At 37.5% G+C, this 16193-nt stretch overlaps 1 protein-coding gene across 4 annotated transcripts in view; it reads right to left on the bottom strand.

Annotated features, from left to right (window-relative positions):
- Nucleotides 1-6858: 6858 nt before the first annotated feature.
- The window catches only part of Rab30 (RAB30, member RAS oncogene family), an 88762-nt gene continuing 79427 nt past the window's right edge, over nucleotides 6859-16193 (bottom strand). For all 4 annotated transcript variants that reach the window (XM_034515007.2, XM_034515018.2, XM_076937986.1 and 1 more), the window contains 2 exons: nucleotides 15836-16019; nucleotides 6859-9583 (listed from right to left, as the gene is read on the bottom strand). In XM_034515007.2, coding sequence (XP_034370898.1) covers nucleotides 9333-9583; nucleotides 15836-16019 — 435 coding nt within the window. In that variant the 3' untranslated portion in view covers nucleotides 6859-9332. The remainder of the gene's footprint in view (nucleotides 9584-15835; nucleotides 16020-16193) is intronic.

Genomic DNA, 16193 nt, shown 5'->3' with positions numbered 1-16193 from the left:
ACCACATGGGGTCCCTGGCTTCTTTCCATTGATTGACTCTTTCAGCTGCTTGAGGGCAGCCATGCTAGGCTCCTGTCTATAAGCACACCATAGCATCAGTAATAGTGTCAGGCCTCAATAAATGGTGAGTATGCAAACGAATGGATGGATGCCTCACTAGTAATTAATAAGTACTCTCATTTTGAATTGTGTAGGATAACTTACATCTTAAGTGATATCTCTTCAGAACAATACAATGTATTTAGCTACACTTTAGCTAAACTTTAAAGAGATACCCATATTTTGAAGTTGAAAAAATTAAAGGTTGAATAATCTGCTAACTCTAATGTAACATTTGAGACAGGAATACAGTGTATACTCCTGCTTCCCAGTGCATTACCCCATCTAATGTGTCATAGGATAAAGTAACTTTCTCAGTAATCAGCAGTAATTAACATAGATGATTTTCACATCTGCATATGACAGGGTAATCTTAGTATTCTAACCTCAGGAAAATTTAAAGGTGATCTAGTATAGGAGAAAAAATATACAAAATGTTCAATGACTTGTCAGAGGTCTGCCAGCTACAGAATTGACACTCACACTGAGGAGCTCTAGAGCCCTCCATGCAGGTACATTCCAGATTACAATGAAGGACATGAGCTAATTCGGTTTTGATGGATTGACGTGCTGTATAATCTTCCAATTGGGGACAACAGGAAATGTTTATTTATGTACAAGTACATGGGAAATCAATTTCCATTCAATTTTTTAAAAAATTGTTACAAAAAAAAGATTTTGTTAAATACATTCATTCTTTGCACACAAAATACATTCTGGACACTTTTGCTCTCATTATGAATTACTTCTTAATAATAAAAACGTAAACTACAACACTCAGTAGGCTTGGCAATTCGATGATCTTTTTTTCCAAGAAGGAAGATGCCAATGTTGAGATAGTTAAAAACATAAGAAACCATACCTTTAAAATGCTCCTTTATGACTGAATGATCCTACCAAGTTTAATGAGTGCCCTCTCCAATATGATTGATAGCTGTCTTTAAAGGAATTCAGAGCACTTTGAAATTCTCAGTGATGATGATGTAATTTCTACAAGGACTGAAGGAGTCCTCATGAAATTGATAACCATATCAAAATGACATCCTCACAAGAATCTTTTTACAGACATATCTGGCAGGCATTGTTCTACAATCCAATTGAACACTTTAATCAGCATCATAAGTTTCATTCTCCAAGCAAGACTTTAAAAGATTCTATTTAAATAAATACAAATTACTTGATTCATTAATCTGTTTTGAGATGTGAAAGAAACCATGACCACATCCAAAAATTACATAAATGGTCTAGCAGCATTACTTATACTAGCCAGAAAGTAGAAACAATCTAAATGTCCAAAATTTGATTAATTCACAGATAAAATCAATCTCTCTCTCTCTCTCTCTCTCTCTGTCCTTCCTTCCCTCCCTCCTTCCCTCTCTCTCCCTCTACATACACAAACACACACACATACACACACACACACACACACACACGGAATATTACTTAGCCATAAAAAGAACATACTGACTCATGCTACAACACAGATGAGTCTTGAAAACCTTAACAGAAGCCAGGCACAAGAGGCCACACATTGTCAGTTATATTTATATGAAAGGCAAATCCATAGATAGAAAGCAGATAGATTGTTCCCAGATGCTAGAGAAGGAGGAGGTTTGGCTGCTAATGGATACAGAGCCTTTGGGGAATGACATATTCTGAAGTTAGACAGTAGTGACAATGTACAATATATTGAGTATACCAAAAACACTGAATTTTATACTTCAGAGGGGCACGTTTCTGTGTGTGAATTATCTGAAAATTTTAAAGATACAATTTTACTTAAAAATGCTTTTTTTGAGTTCCTGGTTCCTCTTTGTCCCCCTTTTGAAATTGGACTAAGTTTTTTACAAATCATCTTTCTATACAATGTTTTGAAGTAATTATACTCAGGTTATCGATGGCTTATATTTATAATGGCCTTTTTGTTAGGCAAACTTAATACATGGATACAAAAGATATATTGTACAGTTAATATCTGCATATCACATTTAAAACCAAGAACTATGCTTCTATTAAAGTAGATGATTAAGATTCGTATAGTGATATATATGTATGTGGAGTTTACTGAGATCCTATGCATAAAGCCCGTAGCCATATATTAGGAACTGAATTTATAAAATCTACTGGTCAACTTGTTTGCTGTAACTGTATAAAATATTAGTGTTTTAATGGAGAGATAAGAAAATGAAGAAAATAAGGGATTTTCTAAGTCTCCACAAAGCAGCTTCTACAAATATTTTAACTAGCTGTGGAGATTTCCAGAATGAAATATTTTGCATTGTACGTCATTGTTATGCTGAAAGTCATGCATTACAGTGTGTGCAATAGCATACAGGGCACACTTTCTTCAAGTTCTTGTCTTAGTTCTTTATTACTTGAGAATTTTTTTTCTTTTCTGAAAACAGCAATTTTGCTCATGCACTACTTGAGAAAGATCTGTGTATCTCATTTACACACTATCAAAAGAGTGCTAACATCTGGCAGTCTAGATGGACACTCCAATGAGTAGTCAGAAGCCAACATCCAATTGTTTGAAAGGTTTTATATCAGGGACCTGAATGTCCCAATCAGCCTAAAAAGGATAAACTTACTTTAAAAAATTCATTTAATAAATCAACTGACATTCATTGTCAAAATAGTCTACAATAAACTTCCACTAACATTCTGTAATTGTACAGAACATGAGAATATTTACTCCTAATGATTACATTCCAGAAGCAGTATGCTTAGCAGCTGTTTTTCAGAGGGCTTTATCAAGTTTATTATTATTATTTAATCCAGGCATAACTGTGTAATATTAAACAAAAGCTATGTGCCATTCATCAACTAGTGAATTATTATAACCAAACAATTTTTTTCTTACACTGCACATGAATTTTTGCTGTATTAGGAAGTTAGTACCCTAATTTTTATTTCAAAATGTAGCACACACATAGAAAGGGAGATAAAAAACATTTAGAGTATTACTAATACATTCATCCAGTAATGTTGTATATGGAATTAAATTCTAAAAGCAGATCACACAACTGGGATTTAATGATATCATTTCTACCTATAGATGGAGAAGAGCCACAGAACCAGAATTAGTCTTACTTGGATATCCATTATACATTATTAGTAAAGGGAGAAATGCATGGGTAATTAAAGAACTAATCAACAATAAGATTATCTAAATCTGATCCCAGTATGAAATTAAGAGTTAATCAATGACTGTCCGGATGTTCACCAAGAGGATAAGGATCACCACCTTAACACACTTTTATGACTTAGTTTTCAAATAGTAGACAATGGGCAGTAACAGACAGCAAATGTGACCCCTTACAGGTAACAGCCAAGCCATTTTCTTCCCATGGAGAATGAAATCAACAAGAGGTTTGTATTGCACTGTGAGGTATTTCAGTTCTTAGAGAAAGTTTCCTGATAATAAGGAGTTTACAACCCTGGAATTGTCTGTCGAGACAAAATGTCTCTCAAGATGTATGGAAAGAAACAGGTGACTGACATCTAAAAGCAAACCGAATCAGACACTTCCTTTTAAGGAACCCTCCTAGAAACGGAGTCCTTTTTCTTTGTAACAGATTGACCCAAATCATTTCTTGAAGTCTCGAGCTGGAGTCTCCCTATGTTGTCTTAGCTCCCACCTCAGCTTCCCAGGTACCTGGGACTAAAGTCACATGTCATTGCTCCAACTTCCAACGTCCCTTCCTAACCTTCCTAAGCGGGAAGAGAGAAAACAAGTGAACCAAAGCTCCTGCTATTTGAGTTCTTTCTATTTGCTGAGCAACATAGTTTCAGTTTATCTCATCTAATTTTCAGCATATTCCTAACAGGTCCATCTCACAGATGGAAAAAACTTCTGCTCAAACTTTGCCTAAAACCCCAACTAACTTTTATATTGTAGGGCTGCACACAGCCAATCTAGTGCCCAACTTTTATACCTCTCACTGTATCACTGTCTGAGGTATCACTCAGTACTGACCAATAATTTCATCAGAATATGACTCAGAATATCTGCCGTTCTCCTTTAAATCAGTTGGGGAAAATTTTTAACTCATACACCTGATGGGGTCAAAGCAGAACTAGCCTTTATATTCTGATTTCTTCCCAGTCAGAGAAAGTCTCACCAAATTCAAGTCTGTTTCACCCTATACTGATTCAAGAGCAATGTTTTCCTTTTCTAAAAACTAAATAAGAACCACCTATCAGACTAGAAAGGGTGCAAGTAGTTTTACAAATGGAATCATTTGGCTCATAAATCTTAATTAGCAAATATTGTTTTTAATTATTTTATTTTCAATTTAAAGACCTGTTTTGTACTTTGTGCATGCACTTTACTTTGTATATGAAGCAAATTGGCCTTCACTCTTTTTAAACTCACTTTCTCCAGAATCACTGAAACCACCAAATGTCATTTGAGACTTCCAAAGGCAGATCTTAAGGATGCCTTTCTCCCTGTGATCCTCCTGTCCGCTCACAAACACTGAACTATTGGGGTTATTTAATGGAGGGTTCTCCTATGCTAAACGACTTCTAATGACCTGAAGAAAACACGTTGTTTATTAGGCCAAATGAGATGAATCATTTCCATGATTTTATTTTTCCTCTGCCTAAATGATACCTTTTCCATTTTTAACACAGAAGCCAGTTTGATTTCTACAGGCTCTAACAAGGGTTTCTAGTTTAGGGCTTAATGGCAGATCAGTGTCTTGGTCTAAGGCCATGTGGCCCAACCTTTTCTCTAGAGGACTATACATTTGTGACAGAGTATAATGCCTTTTTAAAAATATCATTAATTGTTGGTCAACATATATTTAACTGAGCATAAGAAAAGGTACTGCTATTTAGGATTCTGAGTTAGTAGAGCAACATTGTAGGTCCTCTCCACATTTCTTTGCTCAGTTTGTATCTACTCTCTGCTTGACAGAAAGGCAGCTGCTACAGAGGGTTCCAATTTATTTTTGTGAAATTCTCCCCGACACAGCTGTGTCTCTATAGCTTCAGTATGATAGGCTTCAATTTATCTCTTTGAACTATGAAGTATCTTTTAATTATATTCCTCTCTCTATGCCACGTTCCACAAAAATCCTCCAAATAATCTTCAACTATCTTGTGTTAAAGTCATTTATTCTGCTAGTTATCCCTCCATTTGTTTTTAGTTTCAAAGAATTAACCACGGTGGCTCGTTAATCATACGAAGACTAAGGTAAGAGAATTACCATGAGTTCAAAGCCAGCCTGAACTACATTGTGATTTCTATGCCAACCTGATTTCTGGAGCTACAAACTGGGATCTGGTTAAAAAAAAAAAAAAAAAAGTAAAAAACAGTGTCTCCCCAGAGTAATTATAACATGAACATCCTGTGATTTAGGAAGGAGGTGAAGAACCATCTATATTACTCAAATCTATATTACTCAATAGTAATGACTGACCTGAAGGGATACTATCAAAACTAATATTGCCTGTATGTACAGTGTAAGGGAAAGGCAGCTTTCCTTTCAAACATAGATAAACTTGTGCCACAGGAACAAAAGTCCCAGAAAAGAAAAATCTATCTTCTTCATTTAGAGTTTACCAATAATTGCTTATGTGGAATACCTCTTGCCAGAGAATGAGATGTGAAACACACCTGTCAAGACCATGGTTGAAGGAAGAAAGTAAACCGTTGCTGTTAAAAATTCTTTTAAAAAAAAGTCCAAACCTACAACTTCTTAGAACGTGATCCCTAATAAATAAACATATATGGCCATGAGATGCAGAGCATTCCACAGAACTAAGACCTAGAACTTTTCCTATCTTTAAGGCCACTGGTATGATACATGGGGGTAAAAATAAAGTTAAAAATAATTTGCAACTGTTATTTTTTTTTTCAGAATTAATTTAAGTGAAGTTGGTGCTGTGGGATAGCTCAAAAGGTAGACTGGCAAATCCCTGCTCTAACACCAGCCATCATAGGGTCCTTCCAGCTACACTTGGACGAAGAGAAGAGAAAGAACCTGCTTCCTTCCTCCCTCTATCAAGTCCCACTGCTTTGAATCATACTAGTCCAAGTCCAAACATCTTGTTTTGGTCAGTGGTTTCTTAATAATTTTAAATCAAAAGCTGACATACTATACTGCGAATACATTTCAATTTCATTTTTAAATATTGTCTTTCCACTTAGGGAAAGATGCTGACCTAAAAAATGACTAAACTGTGGGTGGGGAGACGGGATGAAAACCAGAAAAAGCCAATGATGTAACCTTTGAAGTCTACACAAACCATGATTGGCTCTATGTAATTAAATATTAATATAATCCAGCCGATCTAATGAAAGAATACAATGGAACATAGCTCTTGTGTAGGAAAAGGAGAAACCACTAAGTTCTTTGAGGACAGTCTATAAATAGCCATATCAAAAACTATGATTCCATAGATCTTTTCCAAGCATGACTCTATAACCTGAACATGTATTTTCATTGGAAACTAAAAAGATGGCCACATATTTAATAATTTTGTTAAAAAGAAAAAAAAGGTCATATTACAAATGGAAGGAGAGATGGCCTCGTCAGAATGAGCTAAACCTCATTACAGTAAACCAAATCTTGGGTGCTTTTTCACCATTAATTAATTTTATGTAAAGGAGGCTTATCTGAGCAAATATTGCCCTGACAATAAGAATTATTAGGCAAAATAATATTTATGTTCTGCCCTAGATTGAAATGATTCTTTCTCAAGAACCACTTCAAGGACTTTCATTTAAAAATAACAAACAAACAAAACTCTTGGCACTGAATCATTTATTCAATTGGTATTTATTGCACCTACAATATTGTCAAGGATTGTTCTCAAACTTGAGATACATCTCTGAACAAATATCCCAAAGGCCTAATCTTAAATTCACAGAACTGTGGGATGTAAGAGCCCAGCTTCTCAAGTGTCCACACTAATGAGCCAAAGATTGGTGACTATGATTTACTCAGAGACCCAGAGGGAGATGGACCTGGAGCAGAGCTCTCTGAGCTGTTTCTGAACTCAAAGGGACAGATGGGGGTGCTATAAGCCCAAAGGAATAAGAATAACGTAACATAAATGTGACCCCAAAAGCTGTTATTCTGGAGCTAAATTAGTCCAATCTAACAAAGCCCTTAAAGTTCACAAAGCAACGTTATTTTTAACACACTGCTGTGAGACAAGGCTGAGTCATCTTATGCTGAGGAGATCAGAATTTTGCCATCCAGAAAAGTAATAAATCTAAATTTAGGGACATTCACAGTAGAAAGATACATTTTTCTGTAACTTTGATTAGTTTATCTTCTGATGCCTTTGGTTGCCGGCTATTAAGCAAAGGTAATTATAAATGATTTTTATTTTCATTAAAGTGATTTATTTCCCCTTCTTGTATAAAGGAAAGACAGTTCAAACTTTTAGGAAGCCTTTTTCTTTCCTATAGAATCAAGAAAAGCATAGTAAGCCAATCAATACCAATGACTGCTAATAGTACATGCAGTCACATGTAAAAAATATTGGACATTATGGAATCTTCTAGAAATGCAGAAATGTGTTATCAATATCCTGCTGTGTTGACTCATTGCTTTACAATTCAGTAGCTTTCCATGAGTGACATGTCAGGTCTAAGATTGTCACCATCAATACCAACAGCAGAATTACACATCATATCCTCAGTGATTCATACTCAGTTATGCTATACAGCAACCTACAGCAACACCTGACAACACCAAGAGCATACAGACTTAATTACTGTCATATTTGCATTTATGACAGTGAACAAATTGGAAGGTATCAAAACATGGCACTGAAGAAACAGGAACTCATTCAGTAGCATGTCTTCCAATTTGAATCCTGTTGTAAAATCTGCTAAGTAAAGGCAACATTTACCTCCATTTGAATAGGAGACTTTGAGTAAGTAATACATGCATACCAGTATGGGAAGAAAAGAGAAAAAGAAGGAGTGGGAAAGGAACGCTTTAAGGGGAGACTAGGAGAAAGAAAAGATAAAGGGAAAGGAAATGTATGGTCATGAATCTGAGATCAACATTAATATTAATAAAGGACAACTCAGCCTGCTTCCTGAGCAGCACTTCCCTAAGTTTATCGAAGATACAAAAATGGTTTGTGAGACTTTTCATCTGTTGCTATTCTCACTTATTATACTAAAAATGTCTACAAAATCCTAAACCTTGGTCTATCCAAGGCTAGTTCCAGAAAGGAAAAGGCGTGACCTGTTAGAGAGAGCTGTGCTCTGTCTGGAAGCCTGCTCTGCAGTCAGTCCATAGTCCACAGTATTTTGGTCATATCTGCTGTTTTCTCTTGCTACTCAACATGTCGTACAACTAATCTTCTTTATTACAATGTCATCATTTATATTTTTCCCCTTTTTTATACTTTGATTTACTTGAAGGGCAGCATAAGTGTGAAAGAAGAGAAGAAAGTTAATAAATTTCAAGGAGAATATGAAAGAAAAGGGCTTCTCATATCCAAACCCATCCTAGAAACGGTGGTAATGAGACTGAAAAAGACTGCTGACTCATGGATTTCCCCCATTCTCTTTATTTTTAGGTAATACATCTAAGGGTATCAGTGTACTAAAATGTTTGGTCTGTGAAATAGCATAATCATTAGCACCAAAAAGAGTCATGGAGCTTGTATATATTATTAAACAATAATTTTTACTGTTGGTCATGAGAAGAATTCCCATTTTTATATCCCAAAGGTTTTGAAAGTGCTTGTGGACAAAAGAAATAACACTTTTCAAAATCTCCATGGAGTCATCAATAAGTACTACAGAGACAGTACTTGGCCTTTCCAGTTTTGGTTTACCTGGTAGACAAGAAATCCATGGGCACCAGATTACCACTGAAGCCTAAAGAACAGCCCCTCATGCACCCGCTGACACACAGAAGGATTCCTACAGTACATGATCCCCTGCTCTGTGTTCAGGAATGCATTTTTACTTGCTTTTTTAAAAACAAAAGCAACATGCTCTGCAGATCATGGAGCGCTTAGTGCAATTTTCTCCTTGCTCCAACGCCAGACTGCAAAAGGGTGAAACCATTATGTGTTCTGCTAATGCTGGCCTGCAGTCAAGGCCCTTGGCCTGCATGCTTGGTAAGCTCTGGAGCCTACAGGAGTCAGAAGGTCCAAGAGCGGGAGCCATAGTCATTGCCAGATTCCCTAGCAACATATGGCCCACCAAGGCAACTACTGATTCCCTTTGATTCTCTTTGCCTCAGCCTTTAGTTGAAATTACAACAAGTCAAATAGCTGATGCTTTTCCCCTCTCCGGGTAACGGTGACGATACATTGTTCACCAGTGTGTTCTGTCTTGCTTCACTGATGAGTCGGCATGCTAAGTCAAGGAAGAGTTTCTCCACATTGTCAGATTCCTTGGCTGAAGTCTCCAGGTAATACATGTCCTGAGCCTCTGAGAACTCTTCTGCTCTCTGTTGGGAGACCTCTCTCCTTTCAGCCAGGTCAATCTTGTTGCCTGTAATGATGGTAAATCAGAGAAAGAATCATCACGTGACTTTGTTTCAGCCAGGAAGCATCATGATTCAATTCCAGAACTAAAGTCAATCAGGAGATTAAACAGATGAGTGAGTAAAGCCCAATAAATATGACCATGATTGCAGGATTGTTTATTTTAAAATACCAGTGCCATGAATTGAGAATATAAGCAGATGAAGCAGAAAAAAAGTATAATCCTCAACTGTCTAAATAAAAAAAATATAGAGAAATTCCATAAAATAATAAAGCAAGATTGTAGTTTAAAAAACAATCAATGGTCACCCAGAAAGAGAAACATAGAGAACACAGGGGCGGAAGCCAGACCTCTCTGATCATATTCTGCTTTACAGATATGACTTTAGAAGCTCACTTTAACATAATTAAATAATACAATTATTTAATTAATACAAAATTTGAAAGTAACCTATAAATATTAAACACGTTTATCATATAGTGGTTTAATGATTTCAATTAAATTTAAAACATCATGATTTAACCTTGCATCCTTAGATATGCATGCTAAGGACAAAAGAAAGTTTAAAGACAAAGTCTTGAACTCATTCAGTAATCATATTGTCAATGGCAGAGCTGGTATTGGGATTATAAGACTGCTATGTGTGTATTAAGGGATAATGCAAGTCATTAATTATGTTGGTACAATTTGGAACTGGGATTTTAGACATGAGAAAGATGAAATACAGGTATGAGATTGTGATGGTTTGTATATGCTTAGGCCAGGGAGTGGCAATATTAGGAGGTGTGGCCTTGCTGGAATAGGTGTGTCACTGTGGATGTGGGCTTCAATACCCTAGTCCTAGCTGCCTGGAGGTGAGTCTTCCACTAGCAGCCTTCAGATGAAGATATAAAACTCTCAGCTCCTCCTGCACCATGCACCTGCCTGGATGCTGCCATGCTCTCACCTTAATGATAATGGACTGGGCCTCTGAACCTGTCAAGCCAGCCCCAATTAAATGTTGTACTTTGTAAGACTTGCCTTGGTCATAGTATCTGTTCACAGCAGTCAAACCCTAACTAAGATAGAGATTAATGATACCAAGAAAATTTTTACAGTTTTAAAATATAAATCTAAGTATTTGTACAATTAACTTTTATCTTTTTAAAGTTTTCTGCTCCTTTTTCCAGGTAGGATGACAATAATCAACTATGCTATCTGGTAACACTGCTTAAATGAACCAATTGATAAGTTACCATGGGTGTGAGTTATAAATACCTAGTAGACAGTCATAACACTGGAACTTCCTGAGTGCAGATTCACTGTTGAAAAAATTCTGTCAGTTACGTTCGTGGAACTGTTCCTTTGGAACACAGAGGCATCTAGGCCAGTAAATCTCTTGTACTTGTCACAGTGAACTTTGTTTCCTGACATCTAGGTCGTCCAAGCCTGCCAAGAGAACTATGAAACCTGATGCCAACCTGCCATCAAGTCAAGTGAACTATCCTGTATCTTTCCAAGTGAACAGGATGTCATGTGTGGGTTAAGACTGTCCTGTAAGTCTGAACACAACTTATTGAATCTAATAAAACAACACAATTCATATGCATGCATACATACCAGCTTTTAATACAAAAAGTTTAGTAATGGTGACCTACAAGTAAAGATGACTCCAACACTGAGGCAGGGATTTCTAATTGTAATCTTCACATTAGAAAAGAATATCACCTCTTGAAGACATCGTCAGTTGTAGGTGTGGAGAATTAAATGATATACCTGAATATTTGTCATATCAGAGAGTGGGGGAAAATCGTCCCAAAGGATTTGGGAGCTCACCTGAAGAAGCTTCCTATGTCAATGATGTAATAATAGGAACTTGGGCAGTAATAACTGCACAGGATTAAAACACACTGAATGAGCACTTAGGTTCAGAAATCCACAGCATATTAAGAATACAAATGAGACGGGTGTGGTGCTGCACACCTTTAATCCTAGCACTCAAGAGGTAGAGGCAGATGGATATCTGTGAGTTCAATGCCAGCCCAGTCTACAAAGTGAGTTCAAGACAGCCAGGGCTCTGTTACACAGGGAAATCCTGTAACAGACAAAAACAAACAAAACAAAACAAAAAATACTGCTAAAAATGAATTTTAATGGTTAGTTTTGGAAGATCCTATGAAAGCAATTCATTACATTGGAAACTACTGAACAAAAAGAGAATAAAAGGCCAGTCATGGTAATGCACACCTGTAATCCTCGCCCCTGTGAGGCAGAGGTAGGAAGGTCTCTGAGTTAAAGGCCAGCCTGGTCTACAGACACTTAGGATCCATACCCCAAGCTGGCTTTGGTTATAAAGAATTGCTTTACAGCCAATAGCTAGGCAGGGAGGTAGAGGGGGGACTTTTGGATTCCACTGGCAATGGACCTAGAGGAGAAGGAGAGGACTATCGCCATGACTCAGAGACAAAGGGATCAGATTTAAGAGCTGCAGGAGAGAAATCATCCAGCAATGTAGGTGGAAAGGGAAAGCAGCCCAATGGGGGGGGGGGGGCGGGGCCTAAAGGTGACAGGGCAGCAAAGATAAAATATAGATTTAGAAGGTGTTAAGCTAGAAATACCAGAGGGTACTACTGTGTGCAAGCCATGGGGAGATTTAGAAGTGCCTAGCCATTGAGCTAGTCAAGGCATATCAAAATCAGCTGGTGTGTGTGTGTGTGTGTGTGTGTGTGTGTGTGTGTGTGTGTGTGTCCCCAGAGCTCTTGGGTGGGTACAGAGCACACGAGGGAGCCAAAGAGCCAAAGCAGATTAACTATTCACTGCTACAGGGCTTACAACCAAAAATATATGAGATTTCATCTTATACACATCAGAAAGACTAAGATCAATAAAACAAAAGACAGCTTATGCTGGCAAAGTGGAGTAAAGGGAACATTCATCTACTTCTGGTGGGAGTGCAAATTTGTACAACCACTATGGAAATCAGTGTGGTTCCTCAGGAAGAAGATCTATCCAAGATCTAGCTATACCACTCACTCTTGGGCATATACCCAAAAGACACTTCATCCAACCACAGAGACATTTGCTCAACCATTCACTGCCGTTCTAGTCATAATAGCCAGAAAATGGAAACTTAGATGTCCATCAACAGAAGAATGGATGAAGAAAATGTGGTACATTCACAAAATGGAGTATTACTCTGCCATTAAAACAAAATGAAATAAAGACATTCACAAGTAAATGGCTGAAACTTATAAAAAGGTCATTCTAAATGAGGTATCTCAAATCCAAATGTAAATATATAAATATAAATTATATATATATATGTACATTCACTTATATGTGGATATTAGCTATTAAGTCGATGACAACCATGCTACAATTTATAGAATCACAGAAGTTAGATATAAAGTTAAGGGTTTAGAGGGGGCAGAAAGATCTTGTTAGGAAAAAGAAATAGCAGAAATAGTTATGGGTAAATGGAGCTGGAATGGAAAGATCAAATGGAGAGAGGACTGATGAGGGAATGAAGGAGAGAATTTGAGAGAGACAGCTAAATTTAAAGACCAGCTGAGGGGTAGTATGGAAAATTAACACAGAGAAGCTTCCTAAAATATATACCTAAGTGAAGGCAATCTAAATGAAATTACCAAATAATGGGGAAGAAGAGTCCCTAACTGACCATCTCTTGTCACTAAATGAAGCTCCAATTATTGGGATTGCATTACACTTCCTTGAGTTGTTGGCCAAAGGGATCCCATAGGATGCCCAAACAACCTAGGTTTTTGCCAAGACTATAAGTTGCGCTCCATAAACTAACAGCAAGGCCCCAGTGCAGAAGACAATACCTATAGAACTCACTGAACATAGAGAATTCAAGCTGGTGCCTATATTGAGCATTCATCCCTATGGTCTAGAGTCTCTGGTACAGGAAGGTACTCTGCACACTACCAAAAGAGAATGGAAACACCAAGCTAGCCACAAACAGCTTTACAATGCTGTCCTGCCTACAGTACATACTAAGGCAACAGTGGCACAACGCTTGTGGAAGTAACCAACCAATATCTGATTTGACTTAAGGCCCACCCAATAAGATTGAACTCATATACCCAACACTGCTTAGGTGTCCAAGAACCAGAGACTAGATAGCCCAAGGACCTTGGGTAAAACCAAATACCACTGTTGTTTAAAGGAAATAAAAATGTAGCAATAAAATTACTCCTAATGACACTCTGCTACACTCATACATCATATCAGTACCTTGCTCAGCTATAATCAGAGAAGCTTCCTCCTACAGCAGATGGGAACAAATATAGAGATCACAGCCAGATATTATGCGGAATGAGAGACCTTGGAACAGTTAGCCCTAAACTGGATGTCTCCATCAAATCCCTCCCCTCAAGGCTCAAGGAATCCTGGAGAAAGGAGGCTAAGGGCCAGAAGACACCAAGAAAACACAACCGTCTAAATTAATATGATCAAGGCAGATATGAACTCACAGAGACTGAGGTAGTATACACAGGCCCTACAGAGCTCTGCACCAGGTCTCATTCATATATATATAATGGCTTCTAATTTAGTGACTTTACAGGATTTCTTTTTTTAAGATGTATTTATTTTATGTATATGAGTGCTCTATCTGCATGTAAAACTGCATGCCAGAAAAGGGTATCAGATCACATTATAGATGGCTGGGAGATACCATGTGGTTGCTAAAAATTAAACTAAGGACCTCTGGAAGAGCAGCCAGTGCTCTTAATTGCCAAGCTATCTCTCCAGCTCTCTTACAGGGTTTCTGTGTGTGCAAAAGAATGGATTTCTGATTCTGTGCCTCCTCTTGGGCACTTTTCCTTCTGCTTGTCTTGTCAAATTCCAGTGTGTTAGTTTTTGTTTTATCTCATTTTATTTTATTATTCTGTAGAAGCCTGTTTGTTTTACTAATGAGAGACAGAAATGGTATGTCCATTCAGATGGGAGTAGAGGTAGGGAGACACTGGGAAGAGTAGAGGGAGGAAAAACTATAATCAAGATAGAGTATGTAGGGAAATAATCAATTTTCAGCAAAATAAAATGTTGGCTCAGCTTACTGTTAGCCATAATTTGTAAGTTAATGGTGCTTTCTATAGTTTTCTATGTTTCTAAAATTCAAGTCATGAGACTATACAGCAAAATTCCTTCCCAGAGAGAAAATATTTTAACAAGTATGTAGCTGACGCCCCTTTTCTATCACAACTGGAAGAGTTTATATGGTCCATTTTATAGCAATTGCATGCATGTGTGCATGTGTGCCTGCCTGTATATGTACACAAACATGTACGTGAAGACCAAAGGTCAAACTTGTTCCTCAGATGCATTCCACCTTGGTCGTGTTTTGGGTTTTTGTAACAGTCTCTCAGTAAGGCCTGGGGCTCCATGATTAGTCTAGGCTGGCCACCAATGCTCAGGACTCTTGCCTATTCAGCCTTCTGTGAGATTACAAACAAAGGCCACCACACTTAGGTTTTCCTTGGGTACCAAGGATCTAACTTGGGTACTCACACTTGCACAGCAAGCACTTTACCGAGTTATCCCCCAGACCCCGTGATTTCATTTTTAATGAGTCATTTGTCACCATAGAAAATCAAGGGTTATTTTCTGGGTTTCTCCCACATTAAATAGACTCCTTCCTCCTACAGGATGAAAGAAACTGCAGCATTTCCCTTAATGGATTTCTGAAATACAGGAGGGATGTCTGAAGTCAGCATAAAGTAAGAAGAAAAAAAATTCACCAAAGTTTTAAAAAAAAAGCTTCATTATGAATTCCTCATCAACTTGAAAGATTTCTTTTACTTTTATGCCAGCAGTATCCACCGTCTTATAACTATTTCACCTACCTAATAGAAAAATCAGCAATATTTTTGTTTATTTTTCTAAATTATCACTATGGGATAAGACTAATTTCATGTTCTAGTTCTATAACTGTATGTTTACATAACTCAGGTAACAATATACTATATTCTTAGTATATATATTCTATATATACCAACATATTAGCATTAAATGATCATAAATTTTCTTTTTTTTTTTTTTTTTTTTTTTTTTGGTTTTTCGAGACAGGGTTTCTCTGTATAGCCTTGGCTGACCTGGAACTCACTCGGTAGACCAGGCTGGCCTCGAACTCAGAAATCCGCCTGCCTCTGCCTCCCAAGTGCTGGGATTAAAGGCGTGCGCCACCACCGCCCGGCGATCATAAATTTTCTAATGCAGTCAAATCAATTTCCTTCCTCGTTAGCCTTTACTTACCCACTAACACAGTGATGACTTTATTGCTAGCATACTGTTCTATCTCCCGCAACCACTCAGGAAGGCAGCGGAAGGATTCCTCACAGGTGATGTCATAGGTAAGGATCAAGGCATTGGCGCTTCGGTAGTAACTTTGGGTAATGGAGCGAAATCTCTCTTGACCCGCAGTGTCCCAGATCTGTAACTGCAGAGGCACAAGACAGGGATCAGCTTGGAAAAGCACAAGAGCACCGCCTTGCTAGAGCTCAGAAATGAGAACATCACACAATTTCATGGTTGTTTTCTGCCCTGAAAAGTACTTCTGGCTGTCAAGTGTTTCTAAGTTTGGGAAAAGGGCTTATTCTCTTTCCTGTTTTTG

This window comes from Arvicanthis niloticus, chromosome 1 (assembly GCF_011762505.2).
Source record: "Arvicanthis niloticus isolate mArvNil1 chromosome 1, mArvNil1.pat.X, whole genome shotgun sequence".
NCBI classification, from domain to species: domain Eukaryota; kingdom Metazoa; phylum Chordata; class Mammalia; order Rodentia; family Muridae; genus Arvicanthis; species Arvicanthis niloticus.
Note: the sequence above shows the minus strand (reverse complement) of the source record. Positions and strands in the feature narration are given on the sequence as shown.